General features: G+C 41.7%; 1 protein-coding gene across 5 annotated transcripts; it reads right to left on the bottom strand.

The window, feature by feature from the left end:
• Window positions 1-2,856: 2,856 nt before the first annotated feature.
• Window positions 2,857-24,476, bottom strand: PSPH (phosphoserine phosphatase). Of its 5 annotated transcripts, none has more exons than XM_016196286.2 (7): window positions 24,456-24,476; window positions 11,443-11,582; window positions 8,777-8,935; window positions 7,941-8,075; window positions 7,130-7,275; window positions 6,042-6,190; window positions 2,857-3,566 (listed from the first exon to the last, which is right to left on the bottom strand). In XM_016196286.2, exons 3-7 carry the CDS (start codon window positions 8,914-8,916, stop codon window positions 3,459-3,461), a joined length of 678 nt encoding a protein of 225 aa, XP_016051772.1. In that variant the 5' UTR covers window positions 8,917-8,935; window positions 11,443-11,582; window positions 24,456-24,476; the 3' UTR covers window positions 2,857-3,458. The 5 variants fall into 5 exon arrangements, with proteins under 5 accessions (XP_016051772.1, XP_016051773.1, XP_016051771.1 ...); XM_016196287.2 differs by lacking the exon at window positions 24,456-24,476 and adding an exon at window positions 23,901-23,923; XM_016196285.2 differs by lacking the exon at window positions 24,456-24,476 and adding an exon at window positions 19,065-19,263.
• Window positions 24,477-24,733: the final 257 nt, after the last annotated feature.

The raw sequence follows: 24,733 nt of genomic DNA, 5'->3' as shown, positions 1-24,733 counted from the left end.
TTAGAAATCCTCAGAACTTAATGATATGCCTAGATAAGCTCAGTAAAAATTCAAAAGGAAGATAATAAACATATATAGAAATATGTTCAGAATTGGAAACTGTGATCAGCAAAGTACTGAACAATTCTCTAACTAGTATTAAAACTTTTTCTAGAGTTCAGCGACCATAAAAGTGAAACTTGAGCCCTGGCAGTGTGGCTCCATGGTTAGAATGTCTGCCCATGCACCAAAGGGTAGCGGGTTCGATTCCCTGTCAAGGACATATACCTGGTTCAATCTCTGGCTGCAGGAGGCAACTGATCAATGAATGACATCGATATCTCTCTCTCTCTCCCTCCCTCCCTCCTACTCTAAAAATCAATAGAAAAAATATCCTCAGGTGAAGATTAACAAAAAAGAAGAAACTTTAATTTTTTGCAAAACTGGCCTTCCATCCTAGGAAAGAAAATTTCATCTACTGTATTCATATACATTAACACTTGTGATCACAATGTTATTAAGTATCAGCTTAGGGTGGAATCTCCTGGCTCCAGTCAGTGGTTGGCTCTAGTAACGCAGGTGAAGAAGGCTGTGGAATCATGGCCTGGGTTCCAGCTCTGAATGTGACCCTGTAGCAGTCATGAACTGTTATCTCCCATCTGTTAAAAAGAGGACAGTGATTTCTATACTGCTGACCTCGGGGTTGTGAGGATCATGAGGAAACATAAACACACCTTGGAAAACGTGAAAATAAGTAGTGCGACTTGTGGTCAGTTCACTCCCCAAGTTTCCTGAACCTGATCATAAAGATCCTGAGGGTCACGGAGGCAAAAGCCATCATGCGTGAGCCATCACTTACCAAGGCCGACCCCCTGAATCCCTGGCCACAGCCCCGCCCCAGGTCCAGCATCCTGCCCCCTGCCCTTGGGAGTGGCAGCCCGGTGGGCCTCCCTGGGCGTCATGGAGAAACACCTGTTTCCAAGTAGAAGAGGGAGAATAGCAGCAAACCTGAGGAGATGGGGTGGGGTGAGGGGATGAAGGCCACAGGGTTGCCTTGTTTTTTTATGCATATAAAAGTTTTGAGGGACTTGTTTCAACTTCATACCATGACAAATTTCAATTCTTTATAACTCCCACTCTTACCGTTTTTTGATTATATAAGGAGTGTTGATCATCGGCAGGAAAGACTGTCACAAGGATAGGAAACCGCGTAACACTGCCGCCCTTTCTGAGTCCCATCCTAATGGAACCACACATATTACTCCTGGGAGAGCCATTCTGTGGCTGTTCCCCATGAGTCAGAAAAGCAGGAAAGACGTGAGCGCAGTTGCTTCGTTGCAAACACCCCTCCGACACAACAAAGAAGGAATTGTGAGAGCAGCTTTTGTGCCGCTCGCTGAGCGCTGGGGAGCCTGTGGGCCAGAGGAGGGGTTGTGTCGTTGGCATAAAAGGTTTTACGTGAGTATCACGATTTCTCAGCAGATCAGACTCCTCGGAGCCAAATTCAATGTGCACCTTCAGTTCGGGCCACTGCCCTGTGGATGGCACGCTCGGGAGGGCCAACGGCTCTCGGGCCCCCGCCTACCGAGCGAAGGCTTGCTCCAGCCCGCGAACACGGGGTGGCGGCCAAGGCCGGGGCGGCTTGTAGCGCCCTTCCCGGGCCTGGCCTGCCTGGTCCTGCCCAGAGCACTGCCTAAAGCACAAATGCCGCAAAACAGCTCCTAGGAGAGCTGCCAGGGAGCTTTCACAACCAGGGAACAACCGCCTCCTTGTTGGGGATCTCATTTAAATGTTGCCAAACTTATCTCATGCCTCTCCCATAGAAATTCTGATGTTGAAGGAAATCTGATCGGTCTGATTTGGTTATTTGGCTAAATAATTACTTGATTACTTTGCCAAATTTGATTATTTCGTTAAATTGTAAATTTTTCAAATGATTTCCAATATTAAACCCTTCTAGCCTTTTCTACTTAATTATCCAACAGTACCCACGGCATACCTCCTCTTAAACCTGTGTACTTACTCATTTATTTAAAATCCTTACTCAAGGATATTTTTTCCATTGCTTTTCAGAGAGTAGAAGGGAGAGAGAAGCATCCATGTGAGAGAGACACATCGATTTGTTGCCTCTGAACACATCCCGACAGGAGCCGGGGACTGAGCCTGCAACAGAGGTACGTGCCTTTGGATGGACTCGAACCTGGGGTCCTTCAGTCCGCAGGCCGATGCTCTCACCACAGAGCAAACCAGCTGGGGCTCAACCTGTGTCTTTACCCTCCCTGATTTTCCCACCAGGGAGGGCGTATAGTTCTCACACTTTGAAGCCATGTTCTGCAGTTTCCCTTTCTTGGCACTGCCCAGAATAAACATAAACCTGGCTTCCAGGTCCTTCCAAGTCATCCATAAGAAAGAAGCAGTTCATATGTGCTCTTAGGAGTTACTTCTTAATTCATTTAGGGGAAGTGCTGACCTTCATTTGGGATGAGTAAAACTTGTTTTTAGTTCTTTTACTTGATGTGATTATCAAATGTCCATTTTAGGACTGAAACTTTTAAGACTCCATTATTTTTTTAAATATGTTTTTATTGATTTCAGAGAGAGGAAGGGAGAGGGAGAGAGAGAGAGAAACATCAATGATAAGAAACATCGATCGGCTGCCTCCTGCGCGCCCCCTACTGGGGATCGGGCCCAAAACCCAGGCATGTGCCCTGACCAGGAATCAAACCAAGACCTCCTGGTTCATAGGTCGATGCTCAACCACTGAGCCACGCCAGCCCAGCATCCATTGTTATTTTTTTTTAAAGCCTTTGTAACCATTCCCTATATGACAAATTTCAAGAGGTAATAAAAGTGCTTCCATCCTTCTGGCCCAGAGCTTCACTCAGCACAGGGGTGGGTAGGGGCCGAGTGGTGGGGACATGTGACAAGCACTCTGCCCTGTGCTCAGAGGCATCTCCATTTCCTCCCTTGGTTCCTTGCCTGTCTTGAGGTTGTTTCTACTCAAACACTTAAAGTACTTGAAATATTGGCTATAGAAATACATGACAGGCAGAAATAAAAATGCCACAAATTCATTCTGATACATGGATAAACTTTTATTTATATACCAAAGGGAAAACTAATATATTCACTTAATATTAATTTTCTAATAATTCACTGCTTAATCCATATTTTCAACAGGGAAGGTGTTTAATTGACTCTCCACCTTTAAAAAGCTTCAAATAAAATAAAGGTAGGAAAATACATAAAAAATTCAGATTATAAAACTCTTCAGGTAATTGATGGTCACAATAATACTGGAACTATAGCTTTTATAAAAAAGCAACTTTCTAAAAGCCCTAACTTGTAGCTTATTTGGAAGTGCAGATAATCAGTACCAAATTTATGCACTAAGTTGTAATAGGCAATTGTAAACAAACAGTATCAAACTGTATAACTTTTAAAAATTAATCTGAAGTGGTGAAGTCTGTAAAAATTGGTTATTCTTCCAGTTCTCCCAAAAGCTCTACAAAATCAGTGATGTACCATTTTGCGTTGTCCTTTACTTGTTGCCTGATCACATTTCCTCCAAACCCAATGAAAGCATCCTAAGAAGAAGAAAAAAAGGAGGGATAGGTTTTTAAAAAAAAAAAAAAAGATAACAGCAGCCTCAGGCAGTAAGTGCTGTTTGGAAGAATGAACTGTTGGTGCAAAGAGACCTGAGCCCAACGTCCCCTGGGTGCCTCCAGAGCTCCCCGTGAGCATCCTGGGCGCGGAATGAGCGAGGGGCACCAGTGCACATCCCGCACCCAGACACTGTGGGCTTCTAGAGAATCGAAGGCCTCTTTAAACCAGACGATTGCTTACAGAGGTAAAATCACATCAGGCGGTCAATGTCCGAGTTCTAATCTACCCAGCAATCCATCCAGTCCAGGAAATTTCAAAGAGGGCCTGGCCTCGGGACCGGGGCAGCATCTCCCTACCGTGCCCTGGGGGAGCCTGAGCAGCTCGCCCCTCGGGAGGTGTGTTGTCCGGGGCTGAAGGAGATGACAACCCCAGCAGGCTGACCGCACTCTCCTTTTCATCATTAAAATTGTTTAAAGCTATGTTGTTTCATTCATTTCTATGAAGTGATACCTTCCTTTACTCAATGATTTTTTCTAAACTAAACAACAGAAACTTCTTTCTCACAGATTGGAAGGCTGAGCGTCTGAGATCAGGCTGCCAACCTGGTCATGTGAGGGCCCTTTTCCAAGTCTTTTAAGATGGCATTTCTTCTTTTTCTGCCAGGATATAGACACAATATACACTAATTTGGAAGTACAAAATTCTCTTACTTGCCCTTTCTCTTCACTTTAATTTTCATACCACACTGGGGGGCGGAATATAACTAGATTCTCGCCTTCCAGTTAAATCCAGCCTCCTCACTGAGCTGCCCGCCTCCGTGGCAGCCCTGCCCACATGCCAGCCCCAACTGGGCTGTGCTAACACACTCCTTCCTTCTCTCTGCAGCTTTCTAGGGCTTCCCATGACCTACAGGCAGCACCCAAGCGCCTGGCGACGTGTGGGGTCTTCATCGGTTGCTGAAGAGCAAGCCCACTCCCGCCGGTCCTTGCCCCTGCCCCTGCCCAGCCCAGAGCTATGGCTCATAGCCCCACTCTGCCCGCTGCCTCCACCCGCTCGGGACCCGCTCCCCTGAGCCCCGCCAGGCCTGCCTGTGGTGGCCGCTAACCTTCCTCTACTCACAGATGCCTCTGACCGCCTCCCGGGGGCCACACGCCTGTATGCGCACCCCCTTCTCTTGGTTCGGCCAGACTATTGACAGTTTTGGAATATAATTATAAATCCTATTCTGGAAATTACACTTTGTCACATCTCGACTGGGACTGGGAGCTCCCTGAGGGAATACTGCACTTAGGCCTGTGTGCTCCCCCTTGCACCAGCCCGGAGGGCATTAGTCACGGGGGGGGGGGGGGGGGGGCCTGTAAAGCTTCTAAGCGTGTGTTATCTTGAACAAACTTGAGCAACGTTAAAAGGTTGCAAAAAGATCTCTGACCACTTTAGATTAATCATTTACAAAAGCAGTTACTATTCTGAGATCTCAGGACGTTAGGGAGTAAAAAAGTTCGCTCTATTTCTGCTTCAGTTTTTCTTGTTAGAACGAGTTGATCAAGGCAAAGTCCTAGTGAGACGGACACATTAGGACACTTGCTATATAGCATTTGTGTCCTGCTATTCCCAGAAAACAAAATTAATTCAGAAGAATAGAATGCTTTAACATAGGCATGTTATCAAACCTCCATGAACCTCAGCTCCCCAATCAGTAAAAAGGAGTTAAAACTTCACATCAGTCCTAACTGGTTTGGCTCAGTGGTTAGAGCTTCCACCTGAGGACTGAAGGGCCCTGGGTTCGACTCCAGCCAAGGGCACGTACCTCAGTCAGCAGGCTCAGTACCCAGCCTTGGCTGGGGCGCGTGCAGGAAGCAACTAATCGGTGTGTCTCTCTCCCTCCCTCCCTGTCTCTCTCGCTACCACTCTTTCTGAAAAGCAATGGAAAAAATATCCTCAAGTGAGGATTAAAAAAAAAAATTTTAGTTCCTTATTTGCAACCTTTCTTGGGTTTTCAAAAGGTCAGTTGACATATCGATATTAAATCTGTTTTATTTTATTTTTTTGGTTAATACCTCACCTGAGTATATTTTTTCCATTGATTTTTTTTTTTTCACAGAGAGTGGAAGGGAAGGAGGGAAAGAGAAAGAGAGAGAGAGAGAGAGAAGAGAGAGAGAGAGAAACATCAATGTGAGAGAGACACATAGATTGGTTGCTTCCCTCACATGCCCTGACCGGGGCCAGGGACTGAACCTGCAACCCAGGCACGTGCACTTGACTGGGAATCAAACCCGAGACCCTTCGGTGTGCAGGCCAACACTATCCATTGAGCCACACCAGCCAGGGCTATTTATTGTTTTTTATTTTATAATGATATTTAGATTATTTTGCTTAACTCTCATAAATCCCACTGAATTCTAAATCAGCTAAAACAGAAGTACAACCAGGAAAAGATTAGTACACTCCATACGTACAGCAGGAGGACAGGCTTCCATGTCTGTGGCCCCATCTCCAATCATGACTATTTTCTTAAAGTGAAATTTTTCCTTTAAAAGTTTAATAACTTTTCCTTTCCCACCAGATTCAGCTGTTGGCTGCATCTCATCAAAACCTGCATATTCACCTTAAAAGAGAAGTTAAAACAGTGTTAAAGACACACAGAATTCTATCAGTAGGGTCAGCTTTCTGCATAGTTGATAATCCTCACTTCAGTGTCACTGAGGAAGGTAAGAATGGTCCTCAGGAAAGTGACACAGCCTGGACTTCCATGCTGGTTCCTCAGAATAAACAAGCTTTGCTTTTAAATTATAAACACAAGGTTACTCCTTTAAGCTTCCAGTGTAGTCATTCTCAAAACTTGTTAAGGTAGCAGATCAGCATGAAATAGTAATATATTAAAGTTAAAATAAGTTAATACATAATTTCATCTAAGAGGAGATTCCGACTTATATTTGATCAATTATTTCCATTCTTATGCATTCTATACTTCTTTTTTTAATGATCTCTATCTATAGATGGTTTGAAAATGTTCTATTAACACATTTTAAATTGTTAATATTGTTTGGTTTTAAGACTGTCAGCCACCCTTTGACATAACTGGACACATCTTAAGATACTAGAAAACTACAGCTGTGGCTCCGTGATGGTCCTTAAAGGGGCCAGAGTCACCTCCAGAGGCAGCTACAGGGCAGTGACTTGCTACAAATGAACTCTCCTTCCTGAGTCTAAATCGGTTCAAACACATGAGAGCACTCATAAAACTGAAATATAATGCATGACAAAATAAGTCATGTGAGTCACACAGAAATTAACATTTTATTAAGTGCAGGCATTGCATACTGATAGATAGCTGTATGAATACTGAAGCTAGGAGAGATGACAATCTAAGTATATTTTGCTGAGCCAAGGACTCCAAGGTGCAAAAGACATCAGTCAAGAGAATTCTTTACCTCAGTATTTAACCCTGATGCCTCCTGGCTCAGGTTGCATTCCAAGAGACATTACTAGGATATTGAAAACTAAAACTGATAAGAAAGGGGAAATGTTACCATTCAAGTCTTACCATTAAAGTAGAATTTCAGCCTATTGGCAAATACATTGGTTGATGGGATATTAAGCTTTGAAGCAACGTGTTCGACAATGCTCCTAAAGCCGCCGGATATTAGGAAAACCTGAACGTTTCGCTCTTGTAGGCGACTTACTAGCTCCCTGCAAAAAAGAAATATAAAATACCAAACACTGATTAATACAAAAGAGAAAGCATAAAAAGGGAACTAAAGTATTTTTTTTTTCTCCTGAATGCATTTGCCCAAGGTACATCAGACAAAGTATATTACCCGGTGAATTAATGTTTTACATGTTTTTCCAAATGCACTTATAAATTAAAGGGTGAGCCTTGATTGTTTTAGGAAACCATTCTGGCAACTCTAATCTGCCCTTAGACCTAAAAACAAGATGAAGAGGAGGCTTATGTTCTCCCTGGGGAGAGAGGAGGACAGACATGGGCAGGATCACTGACATTAAGTGCCAAAAGAACCACAAAGAAGGGAGCTCTAAAGTAATGGGGGGGGGGGCTGGAAAGAAGGTGACGGGATTAGCCAAAGAACAGATATGCACAGCCCATGGACACAGACAACACTGTGGTGATGGCCAGAGGGAGGTAGTGCAGGGGCTTGGTGGAACTGGGCAAAGGGGGGGCAAGCGCGGGGCATCTATAATAGTGTCAACAGTAAAAAAAATATATTTTTTAATTAAACTTATTATATTGTCCTCATTAAAAGAATAAATATGGTAATGGTGAGATGTCCTCAGGAGGACGCACCCCAAAATGCAGGTGCTGAGAGACAATATACCCAGACCAGGGTTCCTCTTACCTTATGCCAGGGGTCAGGTGCGGGGGGTGCTCCGTTATGAGCCTCTGCACCTGCTCCCTGGAGGGCTGGATCAGTGCTAAGCGCTCTGTGAGGGCAGCTCTGAAAGGCACCGCGCCGCCCATGGCTCGCTTTGTCCTAGGAGGAAGACCCCACAGTCAGGCCAGCCAGGGCAGCTGTTCTCCAAGTTCACACGCTCAACTCTCCCCAGCTCCCACAGCATCCACCCACGAGGAAGGTGCTGCCTCGACCCCACTGCGTAACAGACAAGCTATGATGCTATGACTGTGAGGCCTGAGAACAAACTGTGGAAGGTTTGCTTGGAATCGCATTAATATTTTAGGGCCATGTCTTGTGTCAGACACAGCTGAACATGAAATCACCCATGACCTGGCGACTGCAGACAGCACTAAGGAGGGCAGGAGGGTGGGAGGGGCTCTCGTCCAGCCATCCACTGAGAGACTCTGAACCAAAACTAGCTTTCCAGCAAACCACTAAGGCCACGCTTTCTACCATGACACGAAGCGCGAAAACCCTCCCACGTCGTCTTTGGTTAGTGAAGGTCACTGTTCCCCTGACCAAGGGAAGAGAGTGTCTTATCCATATTTGTTTGTCAGATGCAACTTTTTTTTGCCCGAAGTGTTTGTATAAGTAGATGATTAGATAATGAACACTATCCAATTCAGCTCTAAGTGATGGAAGGAAAAAACCTTGTGCCCATGTTTCATAACCAGGGACTAAAATCAGAGAATTCTGGCTCTGATCCTGCATGTCATCCAAAAGTTCATCTCCTTTGCACTTCTCTATCATTCTATACAGTGAATCAATACTGTTCCTACATTTCTGACACAGCGTCCTCAACTCCACAGATTTTGGCCAACTCATCAATTCCTTCTTCTCTGATCACTGTGCTGTCAACATCGAAGCACACTGCATCAGCCGAGCAGAACAGTTTCCTCAACTCGGAGTGGGAGACCATCCTTAGAAGAAGTTTCCTCCTACAACAAAAAAAGATAAATATGTTTAAAGACATAAAATGTTAGCATACAATGGTTAATTTTGCCTGCTAATGCCAAAGTACTTTGATTTGTATCAAAAGCATGTACACATGGACTCAATTCATTTTTAACACAAATTAAGCACCTTCTAAATGTCAGGCGCTGGGGTTACAAAGATGAACAGACCCAAAAGCCTGTTCCCAGCAACTCAGTCTAGTAAAGGTAACAACTTGTAAATATATTTGATGTTCAACCAATATGCAGTTGTTTCTGACCTAATAATAGCAGCAATAAGGCAAATACTAAAATAGAAATGTACATAAGATAAGAGGGGCACATGAGGAAAATGTTTAATCTTGTCTATGAAATGGCTTCCAGGAGGCACAGGCATATATGAGCTGAATCTTGAAGGGCAAGTGGCTCTCTGAATGGGTTCCCAAAGGGCAGGGCATCAATTTGGTGTGTGCTGGGAGTAGGAAGGAGGGAGACGGAGGCAAGGAGAGAGGGTAGTGATGGTGGAGTGGGGAAAAGGCCTGGCCAAAGGTATGGAGGTGGAATAACGGATAACGTGCTGGAAACTGCCAAAAGCCTCAGTCCAGCTGCCGGGCAGTGCACAAGGAATTCAGACCAAGAGGGGCCTTGGGCCAGGCCAAGGAGTTTGGATTTTAACTTTAGGTAATGGGAAACCCTGAAAGGCTGTAATAAGCCTCAGAAGAGAGGTCAGAGCTAAACATACACATGCGTTAGTGGCAGTGTGGAGGTGGTAACTGAAGGTGTGGCCTGATCACAGTCACCAGAACGGAATGGGGGAAAAAAGGAAAAGGGCTGAGGACAGAGCCCACGGGAATGGAACCTTGAAGTCATGAGCCCGGGAAATAAAATGAAAAGGGGAGGTCACAGGAAGAAACTCTGGGAGACCACAGCACTGCAGAAGCAATGGAGGACAGTTTCAAAAAAGAATTTGGAGGTTTTTCACTTTTTAAGAAAATCATTGGGCCCAGCTGGGTGTGGCCAGCGGTTGGGTGTCGACCTAGGATCCAGTCAGTCAGGGTTTGATTCCTAGTCAGGGCACATGGCCGGGTTGTGGGCTCGATCCCTGGTAGGGGGCATGCAGGAGGCAGCTGATCAGTGAGTCTCTCATCATTGATGTTTCTCTCTCTCTCTCTCTCCTTTCCTCTCTCTGAAATCAATAAAAGATATATTTAAAAAAAAAAAAAGGAAATCATTGGACTAGAATCATGGTCATGAACAGGATCCTAGAGGCTACATAGACTAGGCTCCCCACAAAGAGTTATGAACAAGGCCACATGAATGATGTAAATAACCTATATTTAGAATAGACATCGGCTGAAAACAGACTCACTTCGAGTTGGAGCTGGCCAACTCACTTCGTAACTGATTTCTAACCAATGGACTTGGCAGAATGATCCAGTTCAAAGTTGGCGTGGAAAAAAAAAAAGGCTTTTAAGCCAGGGGTTGGCAAACTACAGCCAGCAGGCCAAATCTAGCTGGCCACCTGTGTTTATATGGCCTATGAGGAATGGTTTTCACATATTAAATAGTTGAAAACAATTGACAGAAGAATAATGTTTCATGACATGTCACCTAAAGATAAGAGGCCAAAGTTCTAGGCAACAAGCATTCGAGACCCAAAACAATAGCTATTTGAGAAGCACTGATGAAGAAAGAAACCTTAATGTTCCGATTAGAAGTCAAAGAGTATTTGTGAGAAAGGGGAGGGGAACGATTACATTAATAGAAGGAAGGAATTTCTATAGGTGCAGATAAGCTAACATATTGGCACTAATTCTAAAGAATATTTTTTAATTTTCAATTCGGTCAGTCCCTGTAGTAACATATCTGATTTCTTGTTATCTTTACAAATAGTTGTTTGGGATACAATGCTGCTTTAGGCCCAGTCCAAAGGTTATTTTGCCCAGTTTTAACATTACAAAGGCTTGAGACATAAGATGTACAAGGCAGTCCCTCTGGGATGACAGTTCCAACTCCATTTTAAAGTGATCCTGGATGGATGGATGGATGGGTGGATGGATAGATAGATAGATAGATAGATAGATAGATAGATAGATAGATAGATAGATAGATAGATAAATAGATAGATAGATAGATATACATATCTTTTTACAGATACATGAAAGTTACATGAAATTCAAAATTCAGGGTCCATAACTAAAGTTTTATTGGAATATAGCCAATATGGCAGGAGGGGCGAGTCTGTTTCAGGCCCTCTAGACAGTTGAAACAATGAACAATGGAGTCTGAGAAGCTTCTGGATCAAAGGAGAATCAAAATTATTCCCTGTAACTGGGCCTAGGGTTCCAACGTATAGTACATTTTAGAGTAATAAATAACAGCTATTCTTTGGGGAACCTGAGAATTTATGCATACCATGTAGGTTCCAGCAGACAATTTTTACAATTTACAACTGTGAGGAGCAGGCCGCTAACTGGTAGACAAACATACAGGGACCAGGGCAAAAGACAAACCTGACTCACGTTCCTCCAGCGCTGGGTTCCTAGGAGACACTCCTCTTCCTGCTTCTCTCCTCAATAAAAATGCAGCATAAGGTCCTGACTACAAATTTCTTTACCAGAGGTCCTGTGAGTTCTGCAAGAGCAAGAAGCGCCTAGAAACAAAGTACAAGGGAATGGACATCGAGGTCCAGACACTTGATTAGAAAGGGAGACTGTCTGGCTTCCCTCTCCCTCCTACCAAGGCTGGTAGAAAGAGTCGGATGCAGTTTCCCAAGACAGCTTCCTTCGGGACACACTTGACTTCTGCCTCCTTCCAGCACTAGAGAGGAATGAAACATTCTTTTCTGTGGCTTTGACTCTGCAAAAGCTTCAGGTCTGACAGGAAATTACCTACCCCTGATTAGCAGGGTACAATGGAAGGAAGAGGCAGAGAAGATCTACTGAGGGAACAAAATGCAAACAGAGAGAAGCCCTCGGCCCTGCCATCAGAAGGAGGGGACAAAGTCCACGGCTTTCAAGAACAGTCAGAGAAGAGTCCTGCTGCCAAAAGACAAGGGCACCAAGCCAATGATTGAATTACAGTCCTCATAATTAAAACTATAAATAGACGTGGATAAAGGTGCAAAATTTTTGAAGAAAACAAAGGATAAAAAGAAATGGTTAAGAACACAAGGTAAGGAAAAGCAAAGGTGAGACTGAAAATGAAGGGAGCCCGGCCGGGCGTGGCTCAGAAGTTGAGCATCGACATAGGATCCAGGAGATGGCGGTTCGATTCCCGGTCAGCGCACATGCCCGGGTTGTGGGCTCGATCCCCAGCAGGGGGCGTGCAGGAGGCAGCCGATCAATGACTCTCTCATCATTGATGTTTCTCTCTCTCCCTCTCTCCCTTTCTCTCTCTGAAATCAATAGACATGTTTTAATTAATTAAGAGAAAAACATTTTTAAAATTTTTAAAAAGAAAAAGGAAGGGAGCCAGAATGGAAATAACTCAAATATGGTCCTTACGAAACTCAAAAAGGTTCAATGTATCCATCTTCTTGAGACAGGCTAGTAAGCCCAGGGCAAGCAAATAGGGAAACTGAGGCAGATAGTTAAACTGCCAAGCAGTTTACACTCATCTAGCAAATTGCAAAAATCCTATCTTCTGTAACCAAGTACATTTAACAGTAAAACGGTCTACACTTCTCCCCAACCAAAGGGTAAATAGCTTAAAATCACTCTACTCAGAGAGAGAGCAGAAATCCAATTAGTGTCATTTGCCAACCACACCCAAGGACAGATGAAGTTAAGGGAATAAATCTCATTTTGGCACATCAGAATAAGCTGATGAATATTCTATTGAGATCCTCCCCAAGAGCTCCCTTAAACACCCAGCTTTTAAAATCCCTCAAAATGAAGGACAGGTCCCAGTGTGTGCTCTCCCTCCCAGGAGCACACCTGCACATTTCCCCACAGGCATGCATCTCTTAAACTCCAAGGGTCCCCATGAGACTTGCAACCAGGGAGCAATGGGCAGCAATAGCTCGTCTGGGCTAACCTCCTGAACCTGTATCCAAGGCCCACTTTTCTCTGACTTCTTAGTGAGCCAAAGCAGCCCAGACTAGGCTCATTTCCTCACCTAGTCCCTCTCCTGTTGCTTCTCTATCCTAGGCCCTTCCTTGTTTCACTGTCCCCAGCTTTAATAAATGTATTTTCAAAATCACCTGGACTTGTGTTGTGAAATCTTTCCTGCACGAAGTCAAGAACCTACACACTATAGGTTGCTCCCAGATGTTTGGCCCACAGAAACTGTGGGAAAACAAATGTCTGGTTTTTGTTTTGTTTTTTAAATATATCTTTATTGACTTCAGAGAAAGGAAAGGAGAGGGAGAGAGAGAGAGAAACATCAATGATGAGAGAGTCATTGATTGAGCCTGCAACCCGGGAATGTGCCCTGACCGGGAATCGAACCCCGATCGCCTGGATCCTAGCTCGACGCTCAACCGCTCGCTAAGCCACACCCGGCCGGGCAAATGTCTGTTGTTTTAAGCTGCTAGGTTTTAAGGTAATTTGTTGTACAGCAATAGATAGCTTCCAGTCAAGATGGTAGAATAGGTCAATGCTGTGCTCACCTCCTCCTGCAACAACATCAAAATTACAACTAAAATATAGAAAAATAATCATTGAGAACCACTTGAAGACTAGCTGAACAGAATTCCTATAACTAAGGCTATAAAGAAGAAGCCATGTTGAGACTGGTAGACAGAAAATGAACTGGTCCCACACCCATGGTTAAAAAATCAGAAGGGATAGCAAGGCTGAAAAGTCCCACCTAAAAAGCAAGAGCTCCCAAGCCCACTCAGGGCTCCCCAGCTCAGAGCTCCAGTGTCAGGAAGAAAAGTCCCCATAATATTTGGCTGTGAAAACTACTGGGAATTGTGGTTGAGGAATACAAAGGGCTGCTGGGGACTCAGGCATTGCAGATCTTAAAGGGACCACACAAACTCACTCACAAACTCACTCACTCTGGGCTCCAATGCTGGGGTAGCAACTCAAAAAGTGCCAGGGACATAAGGGGAGGAGCTGAATTGACTGATTTCAGGGAGAGATGTGGAGGGGCAGAGGGCAGGCCAGCTGTCTCCTGGGACAGAAGTGCTGGCAGGTGCCATTGTTTGTTTGTGAACTCTCCTCCAACCCAGCCCTGGGTCAAATGGCTTCAAAGATGAATTTTACCAAAAATTCAAAGAAGAATTAATATCTATCTTTCTCAAACTATTACAAAAAATTGAACAGGAGGGAAGGCTCTCAAACTCATTTTACAAGGCCAGTATTACCACCTACCAAAACCAGAGAAAGACACTACGAAAAAAGAAAATTAGAGGCCAATATCCCTAATGAATATAAATGCAAAAATTCTCAACAAAATATTAGCAAACTGAATTCAGCAATACATTAAAAAGATTATACACCATGATCAAGTGGGACTTATTCCTGGGATGCAAGGTTGATTCAATATCCACAAATTAATTAACATGATACACCATATAAACAAAATGAATAATAAAAATCATATGATTATATCAGTAGATGCAGAATAAGCATTTAACAAAATCCAACATCCATTTATGATAAAAACTCTCAACAAAGTGGGAATAGAGGGAAGATACCTCAGCCACAATAAAGGCTGTATGACAAACCCACAGCTAACATCATACTCAATGATGAAAAGCTAAAAGCTTTTTCTTTAAGATCAGAAACAAAAGAAGGATTCCACTTTCACCACTTTTATTCAATATAGTATTAAAAGTCCTAGCCACAGCAATCAGACAAGAAAAAGAAATAAAAGTAATCTATATTGAGAAGAAAGAAGTAAAACTGTCATTATTTACAGATGTCATGCAGAGAGCCTTAAAGATTCCACCAAACAACTATTAGAACTGATCAACGAATTCAGTAAAGTATCAGGATACAAAATAAATATTCAGAAATCAGTTGCATTTCGATACACCAAGAACAAACTAACAGAAAAAGAAATTAAGAAAAATCCCACTGACAATTGCATCAAAAAGAATAAATGTAACCAAGGAAGTAAAAGACCTGTACTTGGAAAATTATGACATCAAAGAAAAAGAAAAAAAAGATTCAAATAAACAAAAGGATATACCATGCTCATGGACAGGAAAAATTAACATCATTAAAATGTCCATATAACACAAAGCAATGCTGGAATCTACAGATTCAGTGCAATTCCTATAAAAATACCAAGATATTTTTTACAGAAGTATAGCAAATATACTAAAATTTGTATGGTACCCAAAAAGACCCCAAATAGCCAAAGTTATATTAAGAAAGAACAAAGTTGGAGGTATCACACCATCTGATATCGAACTATACTGCAAAGCAATAGTAATGAAAAGAGCATGGTATACTGGTATAAAAACAGACACATGGTACTGTTATAAAAAACAGAAGAGAATAGAGAATTCAAAAATATATCCATGTCTCTATGGTCAATTAATCCATGACAAAGGAGGCAAGAATATATAATGGGATGATGTTAACCTCTTCAATAGATGGTATTGGGAAAACTGGACAGACATATGCAAAAGAATTAAACTGGCCCAGCCAGGCGTGGCTCAGTGACTGAGCATCAGCCTAGGATCCAGGAGCTCTTGGTTTGACTCCCGGTCAGGGCACATGCCCAGGTTGTAGGCTCGATCCCCAGTTGAAGGTGTGCAGGAGGCAGCCGATCAATGACTCTCACCATTGATGTTTCAACTCTCTCCCTTCCTCTATCTGAAATCAATAAAGATATATTTTTTAAAAATATATATGAAACTGGATCACTTTCTTTTTTAAAAAACCTTTTTTTTTTTTTATGTCTTTACTGATTTCAGAAAGAAGGGAGAGGGAGAGAGAGAGCTAGAAACATCAATGATGAGGGAGTCATTGATCGGCTGCCTCCTGCACACCCCCTACTGGGGATCAAGCCCGAAACCCAGGCATGTGCCCAGACAGGAAATCACACCTTGATCTCCTGCGTCATAAGTCGATGCTCAACTGCTGAGTCATGCTGGACGGGCTGGATCACTTTCATACATCATATACAAGAATAAACTCAAAATGGATTAAAGATTTAAATGTAAGATGCCCAAACTATAAAACTAGAAGAAAACATAGGCAGCAAACTCTTTGACATCTGCTCTTATAACATTTTTTTGGATACGTCTCCTTGGGCAAGGGAAATAAAAGTAAAAATAAGCAAATGGGACTACTTCAAACTAAAGAGTTGTGCGCAGCAAAGGAAACCATCAACAAAACAAAAAGACAACCTACTGAATGGGAGAAGATATTTGTCCATGATACATCAGATAAAGGGTTAATATCCAAAATACATAAGGAACTCGTTCAACTTAACACCAATAACAACAATTTTTGACCAAAAAGTGGGCAGAGGAACTGAATAGACATTGCTCCAAAGAGGACATACAGATGGCCAATAGACATGTGAAAAGATGCTCAACATCACTAATCATCAGGAAAATGCAAATTAAAACCACAACGAGATATCACCTCCCACCTATCAGAACCAATAAATCAATAAACAAGTGTTGGTGAAGATGTGGAGCAAAGGGAACCCTTGTGCACTGTTGGTGGGATTGTAAATTGGTGCAGCCACTATGAAAAACAGTATGGAGTTACCTCAAAAAATTAAAAATAGAATTACCATCTGACCCAGCAATTCCACTTCTGGGAATAAATTTATCCAGAAAAATCCAAAACACTAACATATGCACCCCTATGTTCACTGCAGCATTATTTACAATAGCCAAGATATGGAAGCAACCTAAGTGTCCATCAATAGATGAATGGACAAAAAAGTGGTGCACATATACAATGGAATATTACTCAACTTTAAAACAGAAAGAAATCTTACCATTTGCAACACCATGGGTGGACCTAAAGGGTATTACGCTAAGTGAAGTAAGTCAGACAGAGAAATATAAATACCATATGATTTCACTTATATGTAGAATTTAAAAACAACATGAAAAAACAAACAAAACAGAAATAAACCCATAGATACAGAGAACAAATTGATGGTTGCCATTTGAGAGGGGGTTGGCAGGATGGGTGAAATAAGGGAAGGGATTAAGATGTACAAATTGCCAGTTACAAAAACGATCACAGAAATGTAAAATACAGCAGAGGGGATATAGTCAATAATAATGTAATAACTATGTATGGTGTCAGATGGGTACTAGACTTATTGGGGTGATTACTTTGTCAGTTTGTTGTACACCTGAAACAAATATAATATTGTATGTGAAGTGTAATTGAATTTTTAAAAATTATTTTAAAAAGAAAAATCAGGCAAGTCTTTAAAGGGAAAGACAGCATCATAGTCCAAGAACTACTTCATCTCTGGGCAGAAGGGAAAAGCATATACATATAAAACACCAAGAGATTTCTGAAAACACAATGTAATGCATTTGTTTCATTTTCTGATAGGAGTAAAATTCACCCTAACACTAAAAAGTATACATAAAAACAATAACTAATATAACAACCTTGAAGTAAGCAAAAATTTTTTAAACAAAACCCGAAAGCATAAACAATAAAAGAAAAAAGTGATAGCGAGGACTTCATCAAAATTAAATATGCCTGCCCTTCAAATGATACTATTATGGGGGGGAAAAAAGGAAAGGAAATGAAGGAAGGGAGGGAGGGAGGGAAGAAAGAAAAAAAAAAGGCAAGCCACAGATGGGAAAAAATATTCACAATACATACATATTTAACAAGGGGCTTGTATCCAGAATAAAGAAGTCTTACAACTCAATAATAAGACAAACAACCATTAAAAACTGAGCAAAAGATTTGAATAGACATTTCTAAAAAGAAGATATGCAAATAAACTCAAAAGAGGAATGGCTAAAATAAAAAAGTGACAATACCAAGTATTGGCGAGGACACAGAACAATTGGAACTCATACATTGCTGGCGGGGATGTAAAATAGTACAACCGCTTCGGAAAACAGTTTGGCAGTTCCTTACAAAGTTAAATATATAATTAACAAAAGACTCAGCAGCCTCACTCCTGGAGATTTACCCAAGAGAAATGAAAATATATTCGTAGCAGCTTCATTTGTGATAGGAACTATAATGCCCATCCGTCAGATAAATGGATAAACAATTTGTGTTATATCCCCACAATGGAACACTACTCAGCAATAAAAAGGAATGAATTACTGATACATGCTATAAAATCAATAAATATTTTTTAAAAAGTTATACTGACCACAAGAAGACAGACACAAAAGAGTACATACAATATGATTCCATTGATATGAAACCTTAAAAAATTCAAACAAATGCATTATACAGACAAAAGACAAAAATCACATCAGTAAGGCTAGGGATGAGGGGGCCTGAGTGCAAAGAGGCCCTAGAAAACTTTCAGGGGTAATGGAAGTGTTCTATTGTGGTGGTAACTAAGTGTGTATAAAATTGTCAAAAATTCATCAAAATGTACACTTAAAATGGGTGCATATTATTGCATGACATTATACATCAATAAAATGTTAGCTTAAAAAAGTTATTAGGCCCAGCTGACCTGGCTCAGGGGTTGAGAGTGGGCCTATGGGCCAGTAGGTCAGGGTTGGATTCCCTGTCAGGGCACATGCTGGGTTGCAGAAGGCAGCTGATCAATGACTCTCTCTCATCATTGATGTTTCTCTCTCCCCCACTCCCTTCCTCTCTCTGAAATCAATAAAAACATTTTTTTATAAGTTACTAAGCATGTGTCAAATTATTTAAAAACTTAAAACATCCCAACTATTTTGTTTCACCAACATGACAGTGACAGGGCCATGATCGTTATTATAATGAAAACCTAACAAGGCAGTTGTAATAAAATATCGAAATCTTGGATTTATTAGTTTCTTCCCTCCCTGATCCTCATTCCAATACCGGTCAAATATTTAGAGAGTAATCATAATGTGCAAGGTACATAAATAAGACAGAGTAGGTAAGTTTATGAATGAAAGAGTTATTTAATTCCCAATTTGAAGCTGTATCTGTACAACTACAACTATGTATCTGGTAAGTATTTACTTAAAATTCTAATACTAATGGTGAAGATGACAAAGTCAGACCTGCAACTCCAGATTTTGGAGATTTTCCCAATCCTGCATTGGAGACTCCCCTATGCAGGATTGCATCATTCATTCATGCTGTTCGGTAACAGGCAGCAGTGGGATGAAACTCGACCGAGCTACACAAAAGTAAATGGATGAAAAGAAAGCCCTGAAATCCCTTGAAATACTTTACCTATGCTGATTAAGAAAAATAAATGTGGGATCACAGAGGCCCTGAATGTGGACACGGGTAAATCAGAAATCTGGGCACACGAACTGATCAACACATGCCTGGACTCACCCTGGTGCCGCCGCTCCTTCCGGGGCCGCCGCCGCCTCCGGGACTCCCGCGCGGTCGCCTTCCGACTGCAGGGGGCCTGCCGCCGGCTCCCGCGCTCAGCCGCGCAGCTCCGGGGCGGGCGACCCGTGCACACCCACCGAGCTTCCCGGTATCATGCAATCATTTGAAATCTGCCGATAGGGCGGTGCTTTCTGCGGCGTTTTGCAAGTGCTTTATCTAAACTGAAGACTGCGGAGCCGGGCTGGGAAGCAGCCCTTGGCTCCGCCCCGGGGAGGGGCTCCTGAGCCCGCTCCCTCCGCCCTCCTCGGGCTCCGGCCCGCGACCCGACCTGCACTCCGCGCGCCTCCCCGCCCGCGGCCGCGCCACCTCCGCTCGGCAGAGGGGGCGCAAGGGCGCCCTACCTGCAGAGGCGCTCCCCGCGGTCCGCGCCGCTCGTACGAGGGACCAATGCGCTGTCTGTGATTAACAAAAGCCTCTTAGGGGCCTTTTTTGACATTAAGCTCTTGTAGGAATGTAGGTCCCAAGAGAACGTTTAAAACCACTTATATTCGCAACTAAAATGCAGAAAACCGTAAGTGACAAAGTGAGCCTTTGCACCCTTTTTCTTTCTTCTTTTTTTTTCCTTTTTTTCTCGTCTTGTAATAAGTAAAACTGATTGCCCCCAAACATTTACCTTTGGGTATAGCTGGCTGGAACTGGGCAGTGAGGTACCCCCCAGACCTCAGATGCTGTCAGTGACAGCTCTGCAGGCAGAGGGGATGCGATTGCAGAGCAAGGCACTTGGTCATAGGGTCCCTGCACTTTGCTACAGAACCCCTCAAAAACCACAGTTCTATTCGGAAACAAGAGTCCTGATGCTCTTTGGTTAGATGTGCCTTTTAAGTTCAATATTCTCAGATTTCATTAGTAAGAAAATGGTTGCAGGTTTGGGGCACACCAGGTATAATTTCTCCCAGATCTGCCGGAGATCATTCTGAGGAAGAATGCAGAGGAGAAATTTTGATGTTTTCAAATATGAGGTAAAAGATTATACAATTAATGGGGGGCAGGCAAAATAAAGGAGTTTAAAATAACAATCTAGTTCAGAACCTGCTTATGTTTTGAGGTAATTTAGAAACAAGTCTAATAAAGGAAACAAGATGTTAAACACCAAATATTTGTATATGCTATAAGTATAAATGGTAATTGAGAATTTATGTAAAGGAGAAAAGAAACCCAAGTACAATAAATGTGAAAGAGTTCATTTCTGTAATTATTTATATTTCATAGATGTTTAATATTAGATTTCAAATAAAATATTTACACTGAATAAAATCTGTGAACTATTCTTAGTCCCCATGCCAACCTCAAGCTCACACCTGTATTAACATTTGTGGGCACGAGGTGGCAGTGTTGTAGACACTGTTTAGATAGAGCACATATCACATTGGAAAAAAAAAAAAAGCCCAGAGGAAGCTAATGGGTGTTACACCTAACAATCAGGTACAGGCACAGGTACATGTAACAATCAGGAAGTAATCTTGCCAGACAAGGCACAAAATATAAACAGATCATAAGAAGCTTCACTGTTGTTCTGGAATAATGTTAAATAATAAATACGAACCAAATACAATACAGTATAATGAAGTCTTTATAAAAACATTAGCAAATTATTTTGCAAAGCTTTAATCATAATTGGTTAGTAAAAAGTAGTATAGAGAATACTACTGTTTCTGAAGTGTTTTCTATAGATCAGATTTTTATAAGCTAACAAGTTTTCTAATGATTAACTATGTTAGAATCAAGTACTGTTTTTCTTTAAAAAGTAAGTCAGTGCTAATAAAATAGCCTTCTAAAATGCAGTAGTAAGTTGGAACTGTTATTCTAGAAAACAATGAGGTATATTATTCAGTAACATTGAACATGTGTGTTTTCTATGACCCAGCAATTCCACCTCAAGAATACACTTGAAAGAAACTGGTACATGACTACTAGGAGTCACATATAAGAATGTTCACAGCAATACTGCATACATATAAATAATCACTGACCAAAAACTTAAAAAAGAGAACATCATTTAATATCATAAATGATAACTCACAACATAAAATCTAGGATGGTAGTTAGCTTTTGGGGCCAGGAAAGGAAATGAGACTGGGATGAGATAATATAGAGAGTTCTCTAACAGTATTGATAACATTCCTTTACTTAAGGGCAATAGGTATTTAGATTTTTGTTTTCTGCATCTGTGTGTGTATATATAAAATATTTTCTAATACACATATTTTATTTCACTATATCAAATACCAATACAATAAAATGTCAAATGTTTTAAGAGAATATAGGTAAAGAGAAAATGCAATTTAATATAAGCAATGACATTCAAAATGAGTCACACCATGGAAATATGTCCATGATATGTCATGTGAATAAAGCAAGTTGCAGAATGATAGCTATAGTTTGATTTCCATTTTGGAACAAAGAAAACTCTGGGTATGTCTATATACATGTGCAGTAGATGGTTATATACCTATCTAGATATCTTTACAAAAGGATATACACCAGACTTGATAGTAATTAATTCCGGGGAGTAGTGAATCCTGGGGAGTAAAAGAATTGAAGAATTTGCTTTTCTATTTTATTTGGTTTCATATTGATTGAAATTAGTTTAAAAACATTTATTACTTTTGTCATGATTTACAAATCAATTTAAAATAAATGCCTCAGGGTGGAAGTTAGGTAAGCAAAACAGATAAAGGTAGCCAAAAGTACAGACTGCCAGCTGTAAAATAAACAAGTTATGGGAATGTAATTATCGTGGGAAAAACTCAGTTCTTTCCTTCCTATGTAGGGAAAAACAATTCTTCTCTACTGTGTCTTCTTTACTACTCACACAAAACACTTCTGGTCACCAAATGTGTGGGAGTTTTTCCCTGCTCCACCAGCTGGGGAGCATATAATTTAACTCAATTCTGACACTATCTACCTGCAGCATCAGATCCCACAGGTTAAGGACTCAGTCCCACAAGATTGGAGATTGAACCCGCAACCTGGGTAAGTGCCCTCACTGGGAATCGAACCTAGGACCCTTCGGTGCATGGGACGACACTCCAACCAACTGAGCCACACCGGCCAGGGCGGAATTGGAAATTAGTAGTTGAAATAAAAATTTACTAGATTGGTTTAACAGCATATAGGGAACTTGCAGTTAGATCAATAATGAACAGAGAGAGAAAAAGGAAAAAACAAGAGCAAAATAAACCCAAAGCAAGCAGAAGGAAGGAAATAATAAATATTGGAGCAGGAATCAGTGAAATTGAGAACAAAAAATAGAGAAAATCTATAAAGCCAAAAGCTAGTTCATTGAAAAGATGAGTAAAATTGATAAACCTCTAGCAATATTGACAAAGAACAAACGAGAGAAGACACAAGTTTCCAAAATAGGAACGAAAAAGGCAGTATCACTGTGGACCTCACAGGCATTAAGAGGAGAGGAAGAAAATACTGTGCACACACTATGGACATAAATGCAACCTTGATGACATGGACCAATTCCTTTGAAAACCACAAACTACCAAATTCACCCAAGAGGAAAAGATAACCTGAATATTCCTATATTAATCAAATAAATTTAATCTGTAGTTTTAAAAAGAAGAACCTTCTGGGGAAAAAAATTTCCAGGCCAAGGTGGTTTCACTGGAGAATTGTATCAGACATTTAAGGAAGAATTAACATCTATTTTATACACTCTCTTCTAGAAAATACAAAAGGAGAGAACGCTTCCGGGTTCATTTTATAAAGCCAGTATTACCCTGATACCAAAACTAGACAAAAACAGTACAAAAAAGAAAACTTCAGATCAGTATCTCAGGAACTTAGGCACAAAAACCCTCTGCAAAATATCAGCAAATCACATCCAGCAATGTACAAAAATAATTGTACACCATGACCAAGTGGGATTTATTCCAGGTATGTAAGATGGGCTCAACATTTGAAAATCAATATAGCCCTCTAAATTAACAGTCTAAAGAAGGAAAACCACATGATCTTACCAACTGATGCAGAAAGAGCATCACAAAAAGATGTTCACCATCACTAACCATTGGGAAAATGCAAATCAAAACTACAATGAGATACCACCTTATACCCATTAGAATGACTACTATAAAAAACAGACAAAAACAGAAACCAGTAAGGATTGGAGAGGAGGTGGAGAAATTGCACACTGTTGGTGGGAATCTAAAATGGTACAGCCACTGTGGAAAATTTTATGTGGTTCCTCATAAAATTAACTCATTGGGCAATGACAGCAGTGGCTGGGAAAAGAGGTCAACTGGTATCCACAGAACAACTTATACTAGCCACTTATTAAATTTCTCCTCTGCTGAGGTCATCCTTTGGTGAGCATTCATCTGGGACACAAATATCTTCGCATTTTATGTCCATTCAGGTATCCCACAGATCTCTTTCCAGGCTTCCTTGTCACCAGTTTTTAAATCATGTTCCTTTCAAATCCCTGACCATCCAGCCAAACCATTACCCACAACCCCTTAATTGGCATGTAAATCACTCACCAGGTCATTTCTCCTTCCAAGCAAAATAAATAACCAGATGCACTGCTATGACGTTCTGTCCACTGGGAGGATTTCCTTTTACCATTGTCAGTTAGGGATGGGTGTCCCAGAAAGGGGCTGTAAGGCTGCAGTTGTCCACTTTTTGGTGGTTGCCTGCATAACCACCTGTAAATCAGGCCCAAATTGTCTCTTCCTCTGTCAACTCATCACAGGAATACTTTCTCTGAGGCCAGAGGTACAGGCTGGGAGAAGGTAGGATGGCATGAGTTGGCATCATGGATATTTGGGCCACTTCTTCATGTAACTTACGTGTGCCTCCCGGGCCTGCTGGGACTTTAGTCATTATAGTTCTAGAAGCAAAGAGGGGTGGAGGGCATGGATCCCAAAGAGAATCGGTGTCTTGCAAGAGAGCTGCCTCAGGGGAGACCATTACAGTTCCAAAGGGCAATGCAGGGGAAATCCTGAGACAGGGATAGAGAGGCTACTTCTACTGGCAAAGAAAACTCAACAGGACATAGGAGCTCAATGTCCCCAGCTTCACCGGGGTGTTCTCACCTGTTCCATTCCAGATTTCAGAATCCCATTCCTTCCTCATCAGTGCCCTCATTTCCATTTGCATTGCAAGTCAGCCTCTCACAGGATGAGATTCTGGATTTGGTTTTCAGCAGTCTGAGCTCTGTAGCTACAGAAGTTAAAAGTCTCTTTCAGGATGGATAGACTTAGAAGCTTTCGGGTCATTTATACAGTGCTTGAGCTGGGAATTTGAATCCCTGATGTCACCCTGGGGGTGCTGGTAGGAAAGGAGAGAGAGCAAGAAATAGAAAACCTATTTG

Source organism: Miniopterus natalensis, chromosome 3 (assembly GCF_054644295.1).
Source record: "Miniopterus natalensis isolate mMinNat1 chromosome 3, mMinNat1.hap1, whole genome shotgun sequence".
Taxonomy (NCBI): Eukaryota; Metazoa; Chordata; class Mammalia; order Chiroptera; family Miniopteridae; genus Miniopterus; species Miniopterus natalensis.
This window is presented reverse-complemented; position numbering and strand designations above follow the sequence as displayed.